The 22,814-nt window shown below is 41.1% G+C and overlaps 1 protein-coding gene across 10 annotated transcripts in view; it reads left to right on the forward strand.

The window, feature by feature from the left end:
* EML4 (EMAP like 4) overlaps window positions 1-11,315 on the forward strand; it is a 157,956-nt gene extending 146,641 nt beyond the window's left edge. For all 10 annotated transcript variants that reach the window (XM_048057788.2, XM_013173885.3, XM_066993764.1 and 7 more), the window contains 4 exons: window positions 3,078-3,165; window positions 4,486-4,584; window positions 7,816-7,946; window positions 8,478-11,315. In XM_048057788.2, coding sequence (XP_047913745.1) covers window positions 3,078-3,165; window positions 4,486-4,584; window positions 7,816-7,946; window positions 8,478-8,942 — 783 coding nt within the window. In that variant the 3' untranslated portion in view covers window positions 8,943-11,315. The remainder of the gene's footprint in view (window positions 1-3,077; window positions 3,166-4,485; window positions 4,585-7,815; window positions 7,947-8,477) is intronic.
* Window positions 11,316-22,814: the final 11,499 nt, after the last annotated feature.

Consider the following 22,814-nt stretch of genomic DNA (forward strand, 5'->3'; position numbering starts at 1 on the left):
AAGTGGCCTCATAATTCTAAACCAGCTAATAGCTGGGAATATTGATCAACAGCCAGTTTTCAGTGCACAGAGGATCGTGAAGCTGTGCTGAATTATACCCCTCTGAAAAGTATTCCTCTTCTTCCTTATCCTTTTCTTTCTCATTCTCCAGTATGCAGCCTCTTAGCAAGCATCTACATGTCTGTCTGTCTCCTCTGCGTTGGCAGTGGAGGGGGGTTGTAAAAATTGGGATGGGAGAAACATGCATTTATATACTCAGACAGAAGGGTTAACGCTTCAAAGCAGATTTCTGTTAACCTTTTTTTTTTTTCATTCTGAATGACAGCGTGTAGAAGCCAAAATTAGCAGACTGCTTTCTGTCAGGGCTGAGCTCCTCTGGCCCTTGCAGCCTGCACAGACCAACCGACTGTGCGGCGAGGCTGCTGATCGGGTTTCACCCACCCTCTGCTGCCCGCCGGCACACTGACGGCCGAAACTGGCTTGATGTGAAGCAGGGAGGCACCTAGGCGTGCTTGGGACCTGGAGCTCTCCTGGCCCGGGCCTGGGCGCTGGCGCCGCACCATCTTGGCGTTGCTCTGTCATCCAGTAGCCTCGCGAGTGACCTCCAAGTAGTATGACTCAGTCCTCCTGCTAGTCAACTTCTGGTTGTTTCTTCCAAGCTGAAAACATTGTTTAAATACTTTCAGAAGGATTTTATCTACTGAACCAACATCGGCTTGTGTATAAGGGCTATATTCCCGTTGTTACGTTTAAATCCCCTTTCAGTCACGGTGAGGCTTCCTGGGGCTCCTGGAGAGGCAAGGCCCTGACCCGTGAGCGTGTCTCTGCAGCGAGGGGTGGTGGTGGTTGTGATCAGAAGGAATTTCAGATTAGCTGTAACAACCACTTTGGCTTGTGCAGCTGTTTTTCGAGGGCTCCAGCTATGCAGACAGCAATGTGAAGGTATGGGCTAGGTTATGAACTTCCTACGTGTCAGCAGTTCAAGGGTAGCCAGCACTGTTTCTGTTTGCTTTACATCAGAGATATGGTAGCAAAGGAAAAGCAAGTGCTCAGCATTTACCAAGAGGGCTGGGGGGTGAAAACCACATGGGCTGCAAATATCTGATACACGAGGCTTAACCTGAATAAGTTGTGTGCCCATCCCATAGGCTGTGGCCATTTTGACCCTTGTACCACTTGAGTCTGAAACAGATAAACATTACCAATGGAGGAGAGGGTTTCCATGTGAGCAAATACTTTTACTCACCAGTGATAATGTAATTATGTTCATTGTACATAAAGGTGCAGAAAAGGAAAGAGTAAAACATTGTTTTATCAGCGGTGGCTACTGAAGAAGCATTTTCATAGAAAATGGGATTGTCCTTCTTAATAACAGGGACAATGTTGTGTTCCCAATCATCATTCAGCGATTGCTTGCTGGAAGGGATTTTCCAGCATGGAGCCCCCCGGCCAATTGCTTTGTTCGCTCCCCCACCACCCCTAGGAATTTTAACAGCTGCCAAATGTCTGGCAGGATTTAGTAAATGACTGACCAATTCTTTTCCATGTTGGAGTTAGCTTGCAAATTTGAAAGCCTGGAAAATAGGGAGGGGGGGAAGAATCCTAGCCAATAGTTCATTTATTTATTTATTTTCAAAATACCAAGTTTGCCTGTTGATATCATATATCCTACCTATGACTGCAAAGCACTTATGTCAATACACAGTTCCTCTGCTTGAGGCAGACTGGTTCATAAGTAAGTAAATCTTAAAGGCTAGCTTTTCTCCTAAATATTTTTGGAGTATCTCACAGAGGACCTGGTGACAGGGAGACAGGGTCGGATGTATTTCCATGTCTAACTCTGGGAGCAGTCAGCATCTCCTGCACTTTGCTGTAGAAGAGGCTGACAAGGCAGCTGGACCAGCCTGTGTCCTGTGTGATGCCCATCACGGCAGGGGCAGGCAAGGCCAGTAGCCTTGGGGGGAGTGGAGGGACAGTGTCTTCCTAACACCCACCGAGAGAGGAAGGGAGGTGAATTGGCAGCTGTCAGTCATGGAGATGGCATGTTGTTGCCCAGCAGATTGGCAGGGAAAGGGAAAATAAATGGTCTTGCCTGGAGGAGAGGAGCAGTAAAAAGAAATGGAAGGATGGAAGAAGAATGAAATGGATGTCCAATTTCATCATTTCTTATCCGTCCCTCTATAAATAACTAACTCATTCCTAGCCTTTAGAAACATGCAGCTTCTCTGGAGGCTCCCATGTCTTTATTATTACTATTGCTACTACCAGCAAAAGAACTAATGCACAGGAAATGCATGCTATCCAGATGCATTTAGCTTCTGCAGAAACAAAGATGGGTATTTAGCACTCCATGTGGTATTGGTGGTGATAACTATGCAATCAGGCCAATGTGTTTTGATTATTATATAGGTGACCCTGTGCCTATATCTAGGACTCCTCTTGAAACTGGCATTAACATGCATGCAGTGTAAGACACAGAAGCTCTCAAAAAGCTTATAAAGGTGTTCTTGTAACACTGGACCTTGGTCTTGCAGTTTTGCATGGTGGTTATTAATCAATGTATCCTAAGTTTTTGGGATAAGCAAAGAAATGACCGGAGTGTGGATGCATTTATTTGAAATTGTTTTGAATTTATAGAGGAATAAAATGTAGTCCCATGCATCACTTTTCTGGTGGGAATCAAAAAACGATTCTTTGCAAGTTTACTTGCCTTTCTCTATGAGCTGCAGCGTATACTTTCTTAATGCAAATACAAACGTGAGGTCATCAGTATTTTAACAGTGTACCTTCTCAGAGTAAATCATACTGTGGCCCAAGAGGGACGACAGTGTTTACAAGTGAGGAATCTGCCGTGCCATGAGAGAGGCAGGGTGCCCAGCCTGCGTTTGTTTAGCTGTTAGCAAGCATGGCACTCGGTAGTAAGCAGCCTTTAAAGGAGTGCGAGTGAATTGTGGCAGACCGGGGGGTGGCTGGGAAAGTGTTTTTTTTCCTGTTAACCATCCCATCTGTGGATGCAACTGCTGTTGCTGTTTTATTTAAAGTATGTTTCACATTGATGTTACTGCATTCTTCTTTAGGGACATTCCAGCTATATTACACACCTTGATTGGTCCCCAGACAACAAGTATATAATGTCAAACTCAGGAGACTATGAAATACTATACTGTAAGTATGACATCAAATGTACTGGAAACAGAAATATGTATTAGTTATCACAATATTTAAAAGAAGGTGTTTGATCAAGACTGTGCAAAATTCTCCCTGACAAAGGAACTAATTTGAACTTTTGTAACCTGATATCTTGATGTTATTCAGAGCTGTGTATTACCTAATGGCAATGCCAAATATAGCTTACTTCTTTACAAGGTCATAAATCAGGTTAACAGCTTAGAATTTACAGAGCAAGTGGCACTACGTTTTGATGTTGGCCCAAGGCTCCGTAGGTTGAAAATAATATATACAGTTGTCTAATTAGTGTCAACAGTACCAGTTATTTGGGGGGAATAAAATCAGCAGGTCTGTGCCACTGTTCTGTTCTGTTATTGTTTTCTTGTGTGTGTGTGTTTTCCTTTTGTGTGTGTGTTTTGTTTTTTTTTAAACTTGATTTTGGCTGGTGATGTTGAAAACTGAGCGAAGCAATAATACTAGTTCAGTGAGTTAGTGGTAATAGTGTTTTCATGTTTGTCTTTTTAATATATGAAAAGGTGAATTTAATATATAGTAGTTACATCACAAGTTCAACTTACATAGTGCATATCAGTCTAGTTTTAAACTATTTTTTATATTCTTTATATGGTTTTAACTAGAACAAAAGGATTGTAGTTCTTTTCCTGTAACAGGCAAGAAGAGCCAGCAGTTTAAATGTCTTGCTCCTTAACATGTTCTTTCTGCCTGTCACTGCTTCAGTTTCAAATCTGGATAGTGGCAGTATCTGAATGTACCAAAAGAAAGTGTTGGTGATCATAACCACCTGTACAGGCAAGTGAAGAGCTGTGACCCATTAGTATTGGGCTAGTTTGTTGAAAGATAGACTTTCTTTTGGGAAACAATCTTTCCTTTCCTAGTTAAAGTTGAAAAGCTGTCCAAGACTCCTCTGGCAGCAGTTTCTAACTGTTTTAAAAGCAGAGTTTCCTGAATGCTTGACTGAATTTTAGCACATCCGTGGAGCTATACTGAGCATAGACATTCTGCTATTATAGAATTTATTAAGGCATTTTGTACAGTAGGGAACCCAAACTGCAGGGAAATGTTTCTGAGGTACACTGATCTGAAAAGGGAAATGAGAAGTAAATGTGGCTTTTAGATACTGAGCAAAGCTTCAGATGTCTGGGATAATGATAATGGTGTGTCTTTGCCTCTACATTGCAATTCCAGGTTGGTTTTATGATCCCTTTTGCTACTACCTCCATTAGTTTTAGCATCTTCAAAGACCACGTTTATAAATCTAAAGTGACGTGCCATAACTCATCATTCACTTTTTTACAGGGGACATTCCAAGTGGCTGCAAGCTAATCAGGAATCGTTCTGACTGTAAGGATATAGATTGGACAACATACACTTGTGTGCTAGGCTTTCAAGTGTTTGGTAAGCACCATTTAACCTTCTTTTAAGCTATTCATTCACATTGTGCTTTTGTGATTTCTTTCTGGCATGGAGGGGACAGACCAAAGAGATGACCACAATACTTATCTGTGATACAGAGCAGTGGATGCTCTACAGACAGTGTATAATTGATTTATATTTAATCTTGAAGTGTAGATTTGATTTTTCTGCTATCATTTTAGGCTACCAGTTTGGGGGACTTTGAACTAAAAAGCTGGTATTTTAAAGTGCTCATATGGTACAGGTACATTGATCTTTGTGTATGTTGATTTGGGACAGAAACAAGACAATGCAAGTATAAGTTAAAGGTTGTGACTTAAAATCATGACAGCACTTTGATAGTTGAATGAGTAATACACACTGCTTCTAAAGAGTAAAAATGCTTTGAAGATAAAACAGATTCTTTACCTAGTGGTTCATTTTTAACATGTAAAGAAAAAAAAATTACCAAGCTCACAGATTTGATTTCAATAGTGCAGTCTGAGACTGTGGCCAAACAGTTCAAGCAGCTTTTGCTGATGGTAGCTCTTGCAGCTTTCTGGAGCTGAATACTTTCTGGAGCTTAGTGTTGTTTTGATGAAAATACTGGCTCCCATTAGCCTGAGAACTGTGCACCAGGTTGTATATGTGCTTGTTTTTATTCAGTCTGTCTGTGACATCAAGAGTGGATGGCTGTTTTTCAAATGTTTTGCATTTTCTTTGCTGCTGTGGAGGTACAACTGAAATAATAGTGTAACACAAATGCCTTTTCCAAGTGGAATATCAGATGATTTGGGCAACAATAAAATGAAAATCAAAGCTCTCTGTTCCATGTTAATGTGACCTTTTTCTCTAGAAGCAATGTAAATGCTTTGTAAGGCAAATATACAAAATGTTCCTTCAGGCATAGCCTGGGATCTGATACCATTTTACATTTTATGCAGAGTACTTATATCTACCAGAAATTCAGAGGTAGTAGAAGGTGGCTTTGTTGCTATTGAAATTATACCACTACATTTGCTGGCACAAGAGAGAGAATAAGGGGAGCAGCTGAGTCCCAGCACTTTCCCAGAAGCATCCTTCATTCCTGACCTAAGGAGACAAGGTGTGGGAGTGCAGAAGGAATTCAGTTTCACATCTGAGTCATTGACTTATTCTCTTTAATAGCTATTGGATAGAAGCTGTCGGTGACTGGAGCCAGGCTGGAGATGAGCAGCTCACATAATCACCATTTGGAGAACCCTTTTTACTTTTTGTTTTAAAAGAGTGGATAAGTCTGCAGATCCTATCTGCATTCCTTTCTGGATTAATCTGAACTCTAACCTAACTCTGGATTAAGTTTAATTAGTCTCAAGTGCACTAAAAGTCTTCAAAGTGCCAATGGAGCTGGGAATGAAGTAGGTTAATGTGATGTTATTTTGGGGAAGAACAGAATATATTTAAACTTCCTAGCCAAGATTCATCGTGCTTTAATTTTATATTGTCTGGTGGTCTGACACCCTTTACAGAATTGTAAAATTATGGATTGGTCCCAGACAAAGACAAGTATTTTCCCATTAAATCTGACAGTGCAGCTAAGTCAAGCTAGCAGATATTTGGTGCCCGAAGGTGCAGTCTGCCTTGACCCCAGGGTGAGCTGGCTCAGCGACCCAACAAAGCCACGGGCTGCTCACTGATGTTCAGGAGAGAAGGTTATGTTTATGGGGTTTTGGTTTTCAGGGTTATGTGTTCTACTGATTCAGCTCTGTGGCAGTATATCTGCAAGCACCAACATCGCACTGTTGTCAGCAGAAGAAAGAGCATGGAAGAGAGTGGTGGGGATGAGAATAGCTGTCAGTATTATTGCAGTGGCATAGTGGTATCATCATTTTGCACCCCTAACACTTGAAGTCACTCCCTTGTTTACTGCACATTTTCCACACTTTTCTCTGAGCAGATTCTTTTGGGAGGCTTACTGCTGGGTAGCTGAATATCTTGAATATTAGTCTTTTTAATCTTACATTAAAAAGAAGAGGAAATAGCATAGCTTTTTGGCACAGCTGCCAAAGGTGCTAGCTGAAACTTCAGGAAACTAATTTGAAGTTAATTTATTACTCACGTCTGATGACAGTGTTTTATAGAGGAATGCAGGAGAAAGAAGAATTAATTCATTTTGAGCTACTTGAAAATGAAAGAAAATGAAGGAGTTTGAAAAAGATAAGGCAGTGCTATGCTGGCAGCTTGTACTGTAGAAAATAGTCAACAGCATGTGTTTTTTATTCTACCAAAGCCAGCGACTATAAGGGAAGAAGAAATTTTCATATCTCATGATGGACATCCCTCTCAGTCAATCAGACACACTTTTTTTTAATAGGGGGAGGGGGTGGGGAGGGGGAATTGAAGGGAACAATTCCTCATAACTCCGTGATTAATCAAAAAAACTTAGTCTGAGCTATAGAATCTGGCATCTTTGGCATATATTATCTTATAATACCTTGTTTATCTTTTATTCAGCCTTTCTCACAGATGTGAATCACCAGTTTTGTAATGGGAATCTCTGAGGCTCTGAGGTTTTTATTTTTTGTTAAAACTACAGCGTCCCCCATCCCCAAATTATTCAGGGCTGTTCATCCAAGCAGTGTTGTTATTCTTTTGTCTAGACATATCAGTCTCTCTCTCTCTTTCTCTCTCTCTCTCTCTTTTTTAAGTTAAAGGCATACTGAATTGTACTTAAGCACTTGACAGCACTTTCATCTATGAAAGTTGTACAGGCTAGGTTTCTGTCCAAAGTATCATCAATCATCTCCTTTGAATCATGCAAATATTAAAAATTGCTCCAAATTTCACATAAACAAACAATGAAATACTTCTGTATGATGTACAGTACATTGGATTGTTCCGTGCTTCAATGTCAGTCTTGCTTTTAAAATGCTTATGCATGAGTCCAAGTGTTAATTTAACAGTTACCAGTTAAAATAAGCCTTAAGCAAGACTGAGGTTTTTAACAGGAAAAGTTGCAAGCCCAAGAGGCTATCCTGGCCAAGGCTGAGGGTTTGGGAGGACAGGGACTGAGGAAACAGCATTAGACGGGTAAATTACTGCAACATTTTAATTCAACACCTGTTCCGTTTTCCAACTGTTTACCTTTTGTTATGCTTGTCTGTCACAGCTTTATAGATTTTACTTTTGTTTAAGGATTCTTTTAAATAGTTTTTAAAACTACCATCACTAAATATCTGCTCTGCTCTCTCTTAGGAGTTTGGCCTGAGGGATCAGATGGGACAGACATAAATGCCCTTGTCAGATCCCATAACCGAAAAGTGATAGCAGTTGCTGATGACTTTTGTAAGGTCCATCTCTTTCAGTATCCCTGTTCCAAGCCAAAGGTAAGTCTAGACCAGACTGGTCTATGTGCATGTTTGCGTTGAGGGAAGTTTTCCTTGCCAGACACATGTTGCCAATCCAGTTGTTTTAGAACCTGGCAGCCAAATTTGTAAGAAAAGTACTCAAGACAAAAACATGTTTTTCCCAATTAAGTTAATATATAGTATATAATATTATTTGAAAACATTATATATATATATTTATATAATATTTATGTATTATGTGAAAAAATATTTATATTTATACAAAAGTGACGTAACAATAGTCATCCCTAAGTTCTGGAGGAGATGTTTGACACTTTCCTTTGGCTGGCCTTAGTGTTAAATCCTTTACTTTTCACATAAAGATCTAAATCTGTCCCAAGTTATAAGCCTTAAGAAGAGAAGAGAAAATGTGTTGTGGGGTGAAGTTGGTACTCCTGTGTGACTAAGGGGCTCTTTTGAAGGGCTGAACAAAAATACTAGTTTTAGATTTCCGTATCCTGTGCTCTTCTGCTTAAGATTGTGATTTTTCTTTCCTGCTTATTTCAATAGGCCCCAAGTCACAAATACAGCGCTCACAGTAGTCATGTGACAAACGTCAGCTTTACCCATAGCGATGGTCACTTGATCTCAACTGGAGGGAAAGACATGAGTATTATTCAATGGAAACTCGTGGAGAAGGTAACTCTACCACAAAATGACATTGTCGTAGACATCGGTGCAACCAAAGTGCCCATCCCTGCCAGTGAAAACGCTGTACAGTCTCCCGCACCTCTCCCACAACCTTTTAGTGAAATGAACCAAAACGAAAGTGCAACTGGCAGCTCTCCAGCTTCCTTGGAGAGCAACTTGGAGCAGTCCGCAGAGGCTAGCGAGGAGCAAAGCGAGGAGCAAAGTGACGGGAGTAGCCTGGATCCTGCCGAGCCGGGCTACGAGGAGCCCTCCAACGAAACAAGCGAGGAGCACAGCGAGTCCACGGTCACTGAAGAGCAGCAAGATAACTCGCCGGTGTCGTAATGCTCCCAGCTCAGACCGTTGTTATTTTCCCTTGGTGTGCGTGCTTTCATTACAGGGTGAGGGTTCAAATAAGGAAAAGTAGCTGAGATTGGTGACCACTCCAGCTTTTGAGTTTTGGTGAGATTTTTAGTCTGAACTTCAGTTCAATATGTGGAACCATCCCAAGGGCCTGGCTTTGATGGTTTGTGTCATGATATGGTCAAAGTTAGTAGTGGACATTATCATAGATCCATTTCAGTACTGAAATTGCTGTTAGGAAGTGGCATGAAACATATACTGGAAAAAAGGTTAGCTCTAAGAATTAGCTGAAATAGACCACCTTACCTATGTGAAAGGGCTTTTTGAAAGAACCGAATGGATGAGAAGCACTGAGCAATTCCAGCTAAGTACCACCATGCTGCTTTTTCCAGGTGCGAAGACAAACAAAAACCAAAAAGTTCTTGGTAGGGCTGTTTTCCTTTGTTTTTTCTTAATGAGAAAAATAGAGGAAAAACAATGCAATGATGCCACATGTATGGCAATGCCTTCTTGATCTAACACATATGCAATTTTGTAACACTACTAATTCTTAGAGGAGTCTGGACATGCTCACAGTTGGTCTGCCCTGGGTGCTGCTAGTTCTAAGGCAAATCCGATCAAGGAACAGTGTCAGCTGTTCCATTTTTACAGACTATTTAATAACAGACTAACCAAATACTGGTCTGTTTCACTTTTCATGACCAGAAAGTTGATTTAAACAGTAGGATGTAATTCTCTTCAGAGAATTGCTTGCCTAGAGAGTTTGAAACTTAAGAGAGTCTTTACAGTGACTTTGATATGAACGGCAGAGAATGCACGGCAAGAACACAGACTTCAGATGGGCTCCAGAGTTAAACTTTAAGCCTTCAAGCAGAACTTGCTCCATCACTAGTAGGATAAATATAAATACAGTTAACTTAAATTATTAAATTGGTGCTTGGGATTAGTGTATTAAGTTGGTAATTTTTTTCTTAATTTTTAGAGGTAACTCTAAGAATCATTAAACTGCAATCTTTTTTTCTTTTTCTTTTTTTTTCTGATTCCTTTAGCAGTTGTGATATAAGCATACAGTAATTTAGATTATGTGATTTTCTTTTTTTTCCCTCCGACTTGCTGATCTATTTTTGTGATTTTTTTTTTTCCACCATTACCCCCACCACAACCTCTCCCTGGGTTGCTCTAAGCCATGCAGCTCTCATGTGGCTATACCTGGCCAGTTACGGGATATCTTGGCATTTGTTATGCATTTGGAAAGTAAATTTTTTTTACGAAGTTTGTCAGATAGCTACAGTTTTTTCTTAAGTGCATACGTTTTCTACTTTAAAAAGATATAGATTTACTGACAGATATCCATTTCCTATGTACTTGTTTATATTTTGATTACATAGAATTTTCTTTTTTTAACTTGCTGCATTGTGCTGGTATTTTAGTTCTTAGTTAGATTATCATGTTTAGATACTTTGGATGAGTTCATAAGTCTTAATTGTGCAAGCGTTTACGTGATTGTGCCATTCCAAAGTGCATCAAAACTGTCATTCCCTTACTAGTATCTTCTCAGGAGAAATGCTACAGATCAGGTATTTAGTCATCATTTGGAAAGATAAAAACAAATGGACTCCCAAAGGACATTTAGAACATTTATATATAAAATATATAAATATATATATACACGCATATATATATATATAAAAAATATCCTCTTGTTTACAACAGTTCAAGAAAACCTCAAAGTAGTTCCCTCCGGATGGAGGGAGATACGGATTCCAAGCAACCCATCTGTTTAAACTGTGCTCTGTACATAGTGTTTTACTGGAGAGCTCTAGTATGCCCGACTTGCGAATTTGCCAAATAGCAGCAGTGGAAGATAAAGATCAACTCATCAAAGTGTGTGGTTCCAAATGAGGAATATGCTGTAGGTTTAGAAAATAATCCTAGTAAAGGAAAAAGGATTTTAGAGCTAATGAGGCACAGAGCTCTCTGTCATTTTTATGAACTCCACGTAAGCAACACATTTCATTTGGAACATCTGTCACCTGGGGTTGCCATGTAAAGTGAGAGTTATATAGTTGTGATATTCATGTGTTTGTAGTTCAGAAGACTCTACTAATATGCAAAAAGCCTTACAGCTTTCAATTGCTGGCAACTACTGTTTAACAAATAATTAAATCTGTGATAATGGATGGAAATGGGTGGGATTATGTAACTGTAGATGTTTTAGAAAAATAATTGTGAATGAATTTTGATTAAGAGTGTTTCATGTGAAGATGTTTGAGCCATTTCTATCTATCATGCATTCCTGTCTCAAGGCAGAACATTTTGAAGATTAAAAAATAATAAAATAATCAAAATAAGGTAGTGCAGTGTTTTGTTTTGTTTTTCTGTATTATCCTGGCTCCTTCTGTATGCACATTGCATGTTGTGATCATGTATGCAATGTCTGGGTCTATGGTGTTAGAAAACAAAGAAAAGAACCTTGTCTAACTTGTGCTTTCTTGATAGGCTCCTGGACTTAATTTTAAAAAAAAAAAAAAGTTCATTCAGCAACATGAATAAGGCTGACACTCCTAAATATTGTTCTTGTTTACTTTACAAAAGTTATCTGACATTTTCATTTTCCACTGTTGGTTAATAGCCTACTAGCACTACCCTCCTGCAACTAATTGATGGGCATCATGGGATTACAAATAAGTATTTGTCCTGATGTGCGTTGCAATCTACCTTCCTGGGTTCTACTTGATTCTTTAAGTCATGTGAAAAGTACAAACATATTTTGGAAACAACATGTTTAAGTATCATGATGCTTCCACATTCCCAATGGTCTCTGTCCAATTGCAGATGTACAAGGTCACAATATGCTTCAGTTTCTTAATATATTCCTTGTGAAAGATTCTTAGTCTTTTATAAGGCTTTGAATCATCTCCATTGCTTGCAGCTGGTTTCTGTCATTCACTAAAGGAGGGTGGAGTGGAGAAGAAACCTCCAAGATAGCCAAATACCTTATGTTTATCCTTGCTTAAAAAAATAAAATTAAAAAAAAAATCATTGCCACCCCCTGAGTTTGACTGGAAACCTCAATGACGCTTCTTTTCCACCAAATTGTCTTGAGTTTGTTGTTCTGAACTGGAGCAACAGGCAGATATCCTAAGGTCATGCTATGCTGTTTCCATTCTTGCAATATGCATCTATATCAGAATCATGTCATGCAAAGTTTTAATCAGGTTTTACATACAGAGGGGTATGGATACAATCACATACTATGTGTTGTCATATTGTTGTATTTTTCCTTCCATACAAGTTCCAGGGTAGTGAGAAAGAAGCTACAACTGTAGATGGGTAATGATGAACCAAGCATTTCTTAGGTTTGATCTTACTGTAATTCTCATTATAAATATCAAGTTCTCGTGTGTTATGTTCCAGCCTCTTGTTTTTTAATCGTCCCTAGAATGCATAGGTTCTGGCTCTAATTTTCTTTGAAAATAGAACAAAAATTAAATTTTAATTTGCAACATTCATGATAGCATGCTGCTCAATGTATTTTCTACTTTCTGTTTTGCTCCATGAGATAAGTTATGCCCCCTTTTTTCTTTCAGTTCAGTGCAGTATTTCAGTTGAATAATCAGGACAAAAATAAGTAGGAAGTCCTTGTGAAATTTAGCTTGGCTGGGCCAAACAAACAACAAATTCTCCTTTCCGCTGCCTCATGCCAATGAAATGTTGGTTCCTGGCAATGAAAGGATTAATATTACATGTGATGGATTTTACTTGTGTGATATTTGTGCTGCTTGTTTGCTTTCTTTCTGAACAAGTCCGAGCCCATTGCCTAATCTTTATTTCTGACAGATGGTTTCTGTACTAATACTTTAATCAACTGAGAATGAAAAATTGCTTACAGTAGGATTATACAATTAATGAGAATGGGCAGCATACACGTTTTAAACTAATGTACGCGGCGGTGTGTTTGTGTGCATACACATATACAAGCATCAAACAGATATGGCTGCTGTAGATTGTTTGTCATGCTTGAAAGAGAAATGTAGGCTGCTTCACACTACAGTGAATTAAGGTTTAGGAGCACGGGGCAGGGGGAAAAGCCTTCCCAGCAGGATGGCAAGCTGAGAGGGCTGGAGGGAGGCACACCAGTTGTACCAGAGCTGTGCTTCCCAGCCCAGTGTCCAGCGCCCTCCCTGCAGGTCCACCTGTGGCCCTCATTTGAGATGAGCTGAGATGAAGCTCCTGACACATCCCCTAAAGTGAAAGTTCCCTAAGAGGTGTTTCAGAGTCACGAGGCATTTTATCCGGTAAGTGGATGTCTGTTAGCCATGCTGCCTTAAACTGACCATAGCCCTCAAGTTCCTCTTTATAAAGACAGAAAAAGGCCTTGGAGTTGGGAAGCTTGGCTGCCTCCTGGCACAGCTGAGTGCATTCAGGAGTGCTGGGGAGGGAGGGGTGTGAAATACACTGCTGAGGAGAGACTCCAGCGGCTGGACTCCTGCAGCCATTGAAGAAGGAGGGGGGAAAAAGCAGAGCAGAAACCCCTGGTTGCTTTACTTAAGGCCCTGTGTCAAAATAACTAACCTGAGTTTAAGGAAGAAAGGGGGTGGTATTATCACTGGATAACTGGAAAAAAAAAAAAAGAAGAAGAAAAAAGAACTATTCTCGTCCCACCGCCCCCCTACCAAAACCCTCTCTTTTATCTGTACGATAAAGGTTGCAAGAACTTTCAGTTCTTCTGTAATGATTGTTTAGAGAAATAACAAGTTTGTGGAGACTTTGTCTGGGTTAAATTTTTAATGAATAATTCTAGAAAATTGTATTCTCCCAAAAGGTTTTATTAAATATCCCTCAATATGGAGAGAGTCTACATCTTCAAGTGATCTGTGTGTCCTTGTGATTCAAGTGGTGGGCTTTACAGCCCCATATCCCCTTCTGCAGGGGACCTCTGGGCACTTCCCAGCTCTCCTGAGACATTCTGTGGGGTCAGAAAAGCCTGTGTGTTGTGAGCAGCCTCTGCCATGCACCTCTGGGGCGCGACGTCACGTTATTTTGCTGTCTGATAACCACCTTGCTTTGTTGGTTCTTTGGGATTTCTGTAAAATATATTTTCTATAATTTCTTAAAGTTTGTGTGGATTATATCCAGTTACAGTTTCATTTTCCCTACTTTTTGTTGTTGTTTGTGATAAAGTGCCTTTGAGTTAGTTTCTAGAACATGCTTTTGTATGGTGAGCCAAATAAGTGCTCCAGCTAGCCCTTCAGATACCATATTCCCTGTTGTGGGACGTTTCAGCAATTTGATGTTTCTGTCGTGCACCACTTGTTTCTCAAGCTGACCTTGTGCTGAATCCTCCCTGTCACACAGCCTACTCTTCATGCTGTGTGCCTCATCGCCCTTCCAGTCTAACAGTGAGAGAGGTGGCATTTGCTTATTGCTTACAGTGCTGTTTCAGAACTTATTTCAGCTTCCTTTAAATACGCTGTCTTGTCGTTCCAGTCAGCATCTGCACATCCCCTCCCTTCTGCCTCCTCCACAGTTCTATCAAGTAAGGGATCAGTCCTTCCCCTGGCAATACTTTTTCCTTTCAGTCTCATTTGTCCATTCACACTTTCTCTGTAACTGCATGCAGGAACATCACAGAGGAGGAAAGACCCAAGTCACCTGCATCCGATAAGGGATGCAGCCTCAAAAGCCAACTATTATGGAAGTGGAATAATTCCTGGTATTTTGTATTGTATAAATGAAGGTCTGTGTCTGGCACTGTGTGCATACTGACGGTAGAACTGGGAACTTGATAAACTATGTGTGACTGAGGTAAAAGGAGACCAGAACAAATTTAATGTTATTGCAACATCAGAGAGGCCTGGAGGCTCAGCCAGAACTCAGGAGAAATAAAAACAGAACAAAACAAACAAAAATCTTCAGCAATGCAGAAAAAAATCCAACAATTTGACAGTGAAAAGAGGGAGAAAACAGAACTATGTAGCGTACAAAGGACGTAAGTATATGCTAAGCTTGCTCTCGTTATGTTTCTTCTGGCATAGAGGTGGGTGTGGGCTATATCCTTGTTGGACTCACTTTGTTCTACACTGAAGCCACAAGCTCCACTGCGAGCAGAATCTCAGTGGAAAACATGGTTTTTAGTATTGCACTGATTCAATTTTTTCCTTGAAGATTTGGACAACACAGAATTAAGAGTGGAGAGAGCAGTCAAAATCTTGTCTGTGCACAGGTACCCAGCACTGCTAATGCTAAGCAGATCTTTGTCACAAATGTTTAATGTGAAGTGGCTGTAGCATAGACCGGGCTCTTGAAAGGATCCTATTCGCACCAAGTTTAGCAAATGTCAAATTAAATGTCAGTTGAGCATGCAAAGCTGATTTTCTTACATCAAAAGCTGCAATGCATTTTTAAGATTACATATCTCCTAATTTGTGAAGGGCAATCTTGTGGTATTTCTGCCAGCTGGGGGAGAAAAAAATGTGAAACATTTTAAATGGTTGGAAAAGCTTACCTAGGACAGATTTATCAGGACAGGATCCATCCCATACTTTGCCAGGACCATGTGTACACTCACATTAAACTTTGCTTATACCGTATTATTTTGAGTTAGACTCAATAATTCCTTAGGAATAAAAATACCCCATGAATAAATATCTTCCAGATTATTCTGTCAACGCATGCCTCTGAAATTTCTTTCCCTGAGTATGCCCCTTGCTCTGATAGGTCTTTCTTCAATTATCTACAGTGTTTCTGAATGTTTTTTTCTCTCTTCAGGAGATGATAACATTCCAAGCTATTTCCATCAATTAAATCAAACTCTGCCTCTCTAACCATCAAAACCATTTGATGGTTTTCAAATTATCTTCTGAAAATTCAGCTGTCAAGAAAAAGTCATCCTGCTGAAGCTGCAGGTAGAGACCAAATAGGATTGGCTGTGTATGTATGTAAGTGCATGTACCTAACCCACCATCCAGTGGTGGCCGTGGGCAGCTTTCTGCTCCACAGCAAACTATGGAGATCCATCAAGGTCTCTTGGTTTTCGTGAGCACTGTGCTATGGCATGTCATCATTATCAACGCTGGTGATGTTCTTGGAGCAGTTTCACATACTTGGATTACTTTCTCCCAGAGTGTTTTCAGTTTAGCAGCAGCACGCAGACTATCAAGATCCATGAATTTCTAAGAGAGGAGGGGAAAAATTTTTGTACTCAGAGTTTTCATTTACTGCCTTGATTTTTACATTTTTTTTCTTCATTCTCCCACAGATTTAAACATGGTTTACTGGAAATGGGCAAAAGAACATATGATCACAAGGTCTGCCACAGGTTTGACCGCAAAGCTCATTCCAGTATTTCCTCCATCTCTCTGGAGTCTGACCAAGGTCACAGATTTTAATGTCACAGATAGAATGAAAGACATTCTGTTTTAATTCTGTTATAAGGAAAGACCTAGGGAAGCTATGGGTCCATTTTGGGCCCTGAATTATTGCCAACTATAACATCTCCCCCTCGCATGTGCTATCTCCTGAGAATCATCCTGTGGGAATAAAGCATTACTCTACAGTGAAGAGCAGGAAGGGGTTTTGTGTATAGGGGGGAGGGCTGTAGATGGGGAGAACTGCCATAAATGGCTTACTTTACAGTTCAGCTTTTTGATGATTTGAAAATGTTTCTAGAGACTTGTCTCAACAAAAATTCTGGGAATCGACTCCTGAGTTTTAGACTAGGTACATCTGCAAGAAGTTGCATGCACTGAGAGTTTGGCATAGGGGCACTTTGCTCTGTGCACGTCTTTTCACATCTCTCATGCTGTGTCCCTGTAAAATATGTATTTAATGAAATGTGCAAGAAGTGGAGGGAATGAGAATCATATGTGTAAAGGAATGGGCAAGATCAGCCTGACATGAAACTGTTTTGATATCCTTAGCCTGATTTGTTTTCATTTTGTTTGTTTGTTTGTTTGTTTTTCAAATTTTCAAAGGCCCTCTATGATGGTTATTCCAGGAAGTTCTCAAGGAATTCCAGTCCACAGTCATTTTCAGGGCAGACTTGCTTTCAAAAAATAGTAAAATTCACCATTGCTTTCGACTGTCATCCAAAATCAACCAAACTATTGCTGATGGTTTGAAGACGCATCAGAACAGTGAGGTTGCATAGTACTGAACATAGTAGCTGAACATTAGAGATAAAGGTGTCATTGTTTTGACTGGGACAGAGTTAATTTTCTTCATAGAGGCTTACACAATGCTGTACTTGGGCTTTTTGATGAAAATAGTGGTGATAACACACCGATGTTTTAGTTGTTGCAGAGCAGTGCTCAAACTGAACCAAGGACCTTTCTGCTCCTGGTGCTGCCCTGCCAGCGGGAGGCTGGGGGTGCACCAGGAGCTGCGAGGGGACACAGCCAGGACAGCTGGCCCAGGCTGACTAAAGGGTACCATGTGGCATCGTGATCAGAAATAACAGCTGAGGTAAAGAGAGAGGAAGGGGGAGGGCATTTGGAGTGATGGCGTGTGTCTTCCCAAGAAACCATTACGTGTGATGGGCTCTGGAAGTGGCTGAATATCTGGCCACATTGAAGGCCAACAGCATCCTGGCTTGTATAAGAAGCAGTGTGGCCAGCAGGTCTAGGGAGGTGATTGTCCCCCTGTACTCGGCTCTGGTGAGGCCGCACCTCGAGTACTGTGTTCAGTTTTGGGCCCCTCACTACAAGAAGGACATGGAGGTGCTCGAGAGAGTCCAGAGAAGGGCAACGAAGCTGGTGAGGGGCCTGGAGAACAAGTCTTACAAGGAGCGGCTGAGGGAGCTGGGATTGTTTAGCCTCGAGAAGAGGAGGCTCAGAGGAGACCTCATCGCTCTCTATAGGTACCTTAAAGGAGGCTGTACAGAGGTGGGGGTTGGTCTATTCTCCCACGTGCCTAGTGACAGGATGAGGGGGAATGGGCTAAAGTTGCACCAGGGGAGGTTTAGGTTGGATGTTATGAAGAACTTCTTTACTGAAAGGGTTGTTAGGCACTGGAATGGACTGCCCAGGGAGGTGGTTGAGTCACCATCCCTGGAGGTCTTTAAAAGACGTTTAGATGTAGCCCTTAGTGATATGGTTTAGTGTAGGACTTGTCAGTGTTAGGGCAGAGGTTGGACTAGATGATCTTGGAGGTCTCTTCCAACCTAGACGATTCTGTGATTCTGTGATCTGCCTGCTGATGGGAAGTAGTGAATTAATTCCTTGTTCTGCTTTGCTTCTGCCACATGGCTTTTGCTTTACGTAGTAAACTGTCTTTGTCTCAGCCCATGAGTTCTTACACGTTTACCTTTCCAATTCTCTCCCCATCCCACCTGAGGAAAGTGAGCGAGCATCTGAATGGTGCTGAGCTAAACCACAGCAAAAGGCAATTCCAAACAGTAAGAGCAAACAAAAGACAAGTGCAGTACAGGCGCACAGTTTTTGTACAGGTATGTAGACATGGCAATTAGAGTTGCCTGCAGCAGTTTCTTTGGCTGAGCAGCACCAGTAGTTGTTTTTCCTTAAATCTTGAGCGCCAGCCCATGACCGTATATGAGGTTAATGGCAATTTTTACCTCCTGACCTGTGGCACCGCATGAGAACTTGTAATTTTTTTTTGACGTTAATTTGGAAAAAAAAAAAAAAAAAAAAAAACACCTCTCTGTATTGTAAAGATGTTGAATATTTATAGGTACCAAATAATTCATAAAAAAGTTTGCTTGGTCCTGCTGCCACAGTTTAAAATAATAATAATACTAGTAGTAATAGTAATAATAATAATAATAATAAAGCAGCCTGTCTTGACTGAGATTTGCAAGTGAATATTCATTAGAGATCGTTCAGGTGCGTATTTTCACTCATGCTGTAAAAGTTGCATCCACCTTGCATTTCCTCTTGGAGTAGCCCAATGAGCCTCGTCATGGGAAGGCAATTTCATACTGGGCAAATTTTAAGCAAACATTAACAAATATCCACGTAAGAAATTTCACAGATCCACACTGAAGATCTGAAATGGAAAGGTGATTCTGAAAGCTAATTATGGAAAGGAAATGTGTTCTCAGATGACTGACACAAATAACAAAAGAATGGGATTGCACCATGGAGTTTTCTTAACCATAACAGGCAAATGGTTTCCAAACAATGGTATGGGTTGCTGAGTTGGTTCAGGAATGAATGTATTCAAGGAAATGATTCTATGTATCTTAGTAATTTGATAGCTGAAAGGAAGGAGAAAGCTGTAAAAAGGGGATTTTGTATGGATGGGTCATCCTACTTTGCTAAGAGTATGCTCACCCCTACAGTGCATTGCAGATTAAATATTGGTTTTCTGATTCTCATTCTTTAAGCTACAAGAATTTCACCATCTTTAAAAGGGCCTTTGATATTCTAGTAGACAAAAGGCAATGGGAAGTATGTTGTGCAATGTTTTGTCAAAACTTGTTACAAAGCACACTTTCGTAAAGTGTTTTCCTCACTGGTAGTTCTCAGCCAAACTTTTTCAGTGCTCCCTTTTTCTAGGGACACTGGAATTAGATGTACTTTTGATAGTGATCTTAGCATTTGTTTATAATTCTCATTTTCCGATATTTGTATTAATCCTGAGTTGTTATTTTATTAAAAAAAAAAAAAGATGGAATCTGGATATAAGCTTGCCTTTCAGAAATCATGCCCTCACCATCCACTCCACCCTTCAGGAGATTTGGATTTTATTATTTTGCTTTTCAACCCAAGCAAGTTATGAATATCTCCCCTCCAACACGTATTCTGTGGCTCTGTATTAGCACTTTCCTTAACACAGAGAAACTGATATAGTTAATTTGACGTTTGTCCTTCAAGGAAACACACTGCAGTTGAGGAACTGCATTGAGGAATTACAAATTCAAGCTGAAGCTATTAAACTTTGTCCTCCAAGTTTCCTCTGGACAGTCCATGTATTATATAGGCTGTATCAGAGTGTACTACCCCTATTCTTTTTTGTTTGTTTGTTTGTTTGTTTTTTTCTTTGCCTGTTGAAGAAGTAAAACATTTGGTCACTATAATCTGAAAGTCTAGAGTTTTGCCTACAAGAACTTGGGTTATACTCTTTTGTAGCAATGGCCAGTCCTGTTGCAGGTTGTGTTGTAGGTCACCTTACTCGTCTCTGTTCACCATTTCAGTGTGTTAGAGCTAGATATCAGTAGTTTTTTGTCTTTCTCACCAACAGGTGAAAATCTGTCTGGGTGGAAAAACGCTCATACATCCCAACTTAAACCTGTAAAAATCATAGATCCAGTGAGTACAGGGTGATGTGCAATGAGACAGTTTTGTTTCTCATGATGGAGCTAAAGTGCACCTTGGGAAATCGAAGTGCTTTGCTGAAATTTCTACAAAGCCTTTCAAGCCATTTTTGTAGATTCACTCCCCCCCCCCCCTTTTATTTTTTAAGAATTATTTTGATTAGTTTACAGTACCTTTGTTAAAGCCATGATTGTCTAAGTTGGCTCTGTGTGGGCTTGTGTTAAGACTGAAACTAAACAGTGCTGTACAGTTGCTTTTCAGTGTTGGAAATGTTTCCCAAAAATATCTCTGCCTGGATATATTTTTCATGTTGTTTATTTTTACTTTCCCATTCACTTTCCACTTTCAGAACATCTGGTATTTTTCTTTGCTTCAGGTAAAAACTAATCATTTAACCTCTCTGACAAAACTTTGACCCCAAAGTGAATGGTATAATCATAAGGATATCTAGTCTGGACAATGGCCAAAAAAAAAGGTGCTTCCTTTTTTTTTTTTTTTTTTTTTTTTTTCTCCCAACAGAGTAGACTGTGAGTTTGCAGAAATAGGATTTTGCCTCAACAGTACATTTAGAGATTTTTTTTTTCTTAATTACCAGGTTGTATTTTGATGTAGCCAGTCTACATGGCTCAGATTTAAGCTGTTCACTTTCTAGGAACTCCATAGGTAGCCTTTAGCACTGTCAATGGTTTGTTGCCACACTGTCTTGTGAGCACTTTTCTCCAACTCAGTCTCCATGTCACAAACAGCTACTCTGAGAAACTATGAAAGGCAAGTGAAATTCCACAAAAACACCTTCAGCAAAATACTAAATCAAAGGTATTGATCTCTGCAGATAATGAAAAGCCATCACACTGGTGAAATGTGGATTGGATTTCTTGCCTCCAGGTCTGCTTCTACATGTGCTGTGTGGATCTAAGTTCTTTTACGGTAAGCAGCAGCACCAGCTGGTCAGCAGGGAGGCTAAACTCTGTCTTGTCAATGAAATTCAGCTGAGAAGGGTCGACATTCAAGTCCAACTGTTTGTTTGCTTCAAGTCTTGTCCTTTATTTTGTTTCAATGGAAATAAGGAAAGCTTTTCTCTGGAGTCCTGCATTTTTTTTTTTCTTTAGTGCTCTTCATATACTTTGATAACCATCACTGACACTAGGTGCCTGTGATGCTAGAAGTTACCAGCTTCGGGAGCACTAACGCAACCAGCACACCTACTTCCCGATCCCAAAGGTCCCATTGCTGCTCAATCTGATAAGCCACAACATAGAATAAAATATTTGTATCAGTTTGAAACTTTGGTTACATGTTATGCTTCTGTGGTGGTTTTACCCAGCTGAGCAGCTGAGCTCCACAACAACCGTTCTCTCACTCCTTCTCAAAGGAAGGGGGGAGAAAATGTGATGAAAAGGGCTCAAGGGTTGAGATAAGGACAGGGAGATCACTCAGCAATTATCGTCATGGGCAAAACAGACTCAGCATAGGCAAATTAATATAATTTATTTCCTATCACCAGCAGACTAGAGCAGTGAGCAACACCTTCCTCCCTATCCTCCCTCTTCTATATCCTCCCCCCAAGCTGTGCAGGGAATGGGGAATGGGGGCTGCGGTCAGTCCTTGACGCTTCATCTCCACCACATCTTCACAGTCACTCTCTGCCCCTGCTCCAGGTGGGGTCCCTCCCACAGGATGCCGTCCTTCCCAAACTGATCTTGAGGGGGCTGCCCACAGGCAGCAGCTCTTCAAGAACTGCTCCCACATGACTCCGTACCACGGGGTCCATCCATCCCCCAGGAGCAAACTGCTCCAGCACGGGTCCCCCACGGGCGGCAGCTCCCCCCAGGCCCCCTGCTCCTGCGTGGGCTCCTCTCCACGGGCTGCAGCTCCGGCCCGGGGCCTGCTCCTGCGGGGGCTCTCCATGGGCCGCAGCCTCCTCCAGGCCACATCCACCTGCTCCACCGGGGGCTCCTCCACGGGCTGCAGCGTGGAGATCTGCTCCGTGTGGGACCCATGGGCTGCAGGGGGACAGCCTGCTCCACCAGGGGCCTCTCCACAGGCCGCAGGGGAACTTCTGCTGCGTGCCTGGCTGCATTGACCTTGGGGTCTGCAGGGCTGTTTCTCACTCCTTGCACTCCCAGCTGCTGTTGTGCAGCATGGTTTTTTCCCTTTCTTAAATATGTTCTCCCAGAGGTGCAAACAACGTCACTTATTGGCAGAGCTCTGGTCAGCAGCGGGTCCCCTTTGGAGCCAGATGAAATTGGCCCTTATCTAACATGGGGCAGCTTCTGCATTCTTCTCACAGAGGCCACCCCTGCTACCAAAACCTTGCATATAAACCCAATAGAGCGTCTAATGTATAAATTACTTTATTCCAGCTTTTCTGCTGAAGGAGGAAGTATAACTTTGAAATCGAGTGAGATGTTCATGTGCCTATGTGAAACCACAATGGTTTGTGCCAGCTCCAGATGAGGCTGGAGCATGATGGTGGTGCTGTTCTTCATGCAGGGGAGTCTGAGCAGGGAGTGCCATGCTGCTGCAGAGCACCGGAAAGGGTATATATGAGCTCTGCTCTTCCTTTCTCCATGACATT

This window comes from Anser cygnoides, chromosome 3 (assembly GCF_040182565.1).
Source record: "Anser cygnoides isolate HZ-2024a breed goose chromosome 3, Taihu_goose_T2T_genome, whole genome shotgun sequence".
NCBI classification, from domain to species: Eukaryota; Metazoa; Chordata; class Aves; order Anseriformes; family Anatidae; genus Anser; species Anser cygnoides.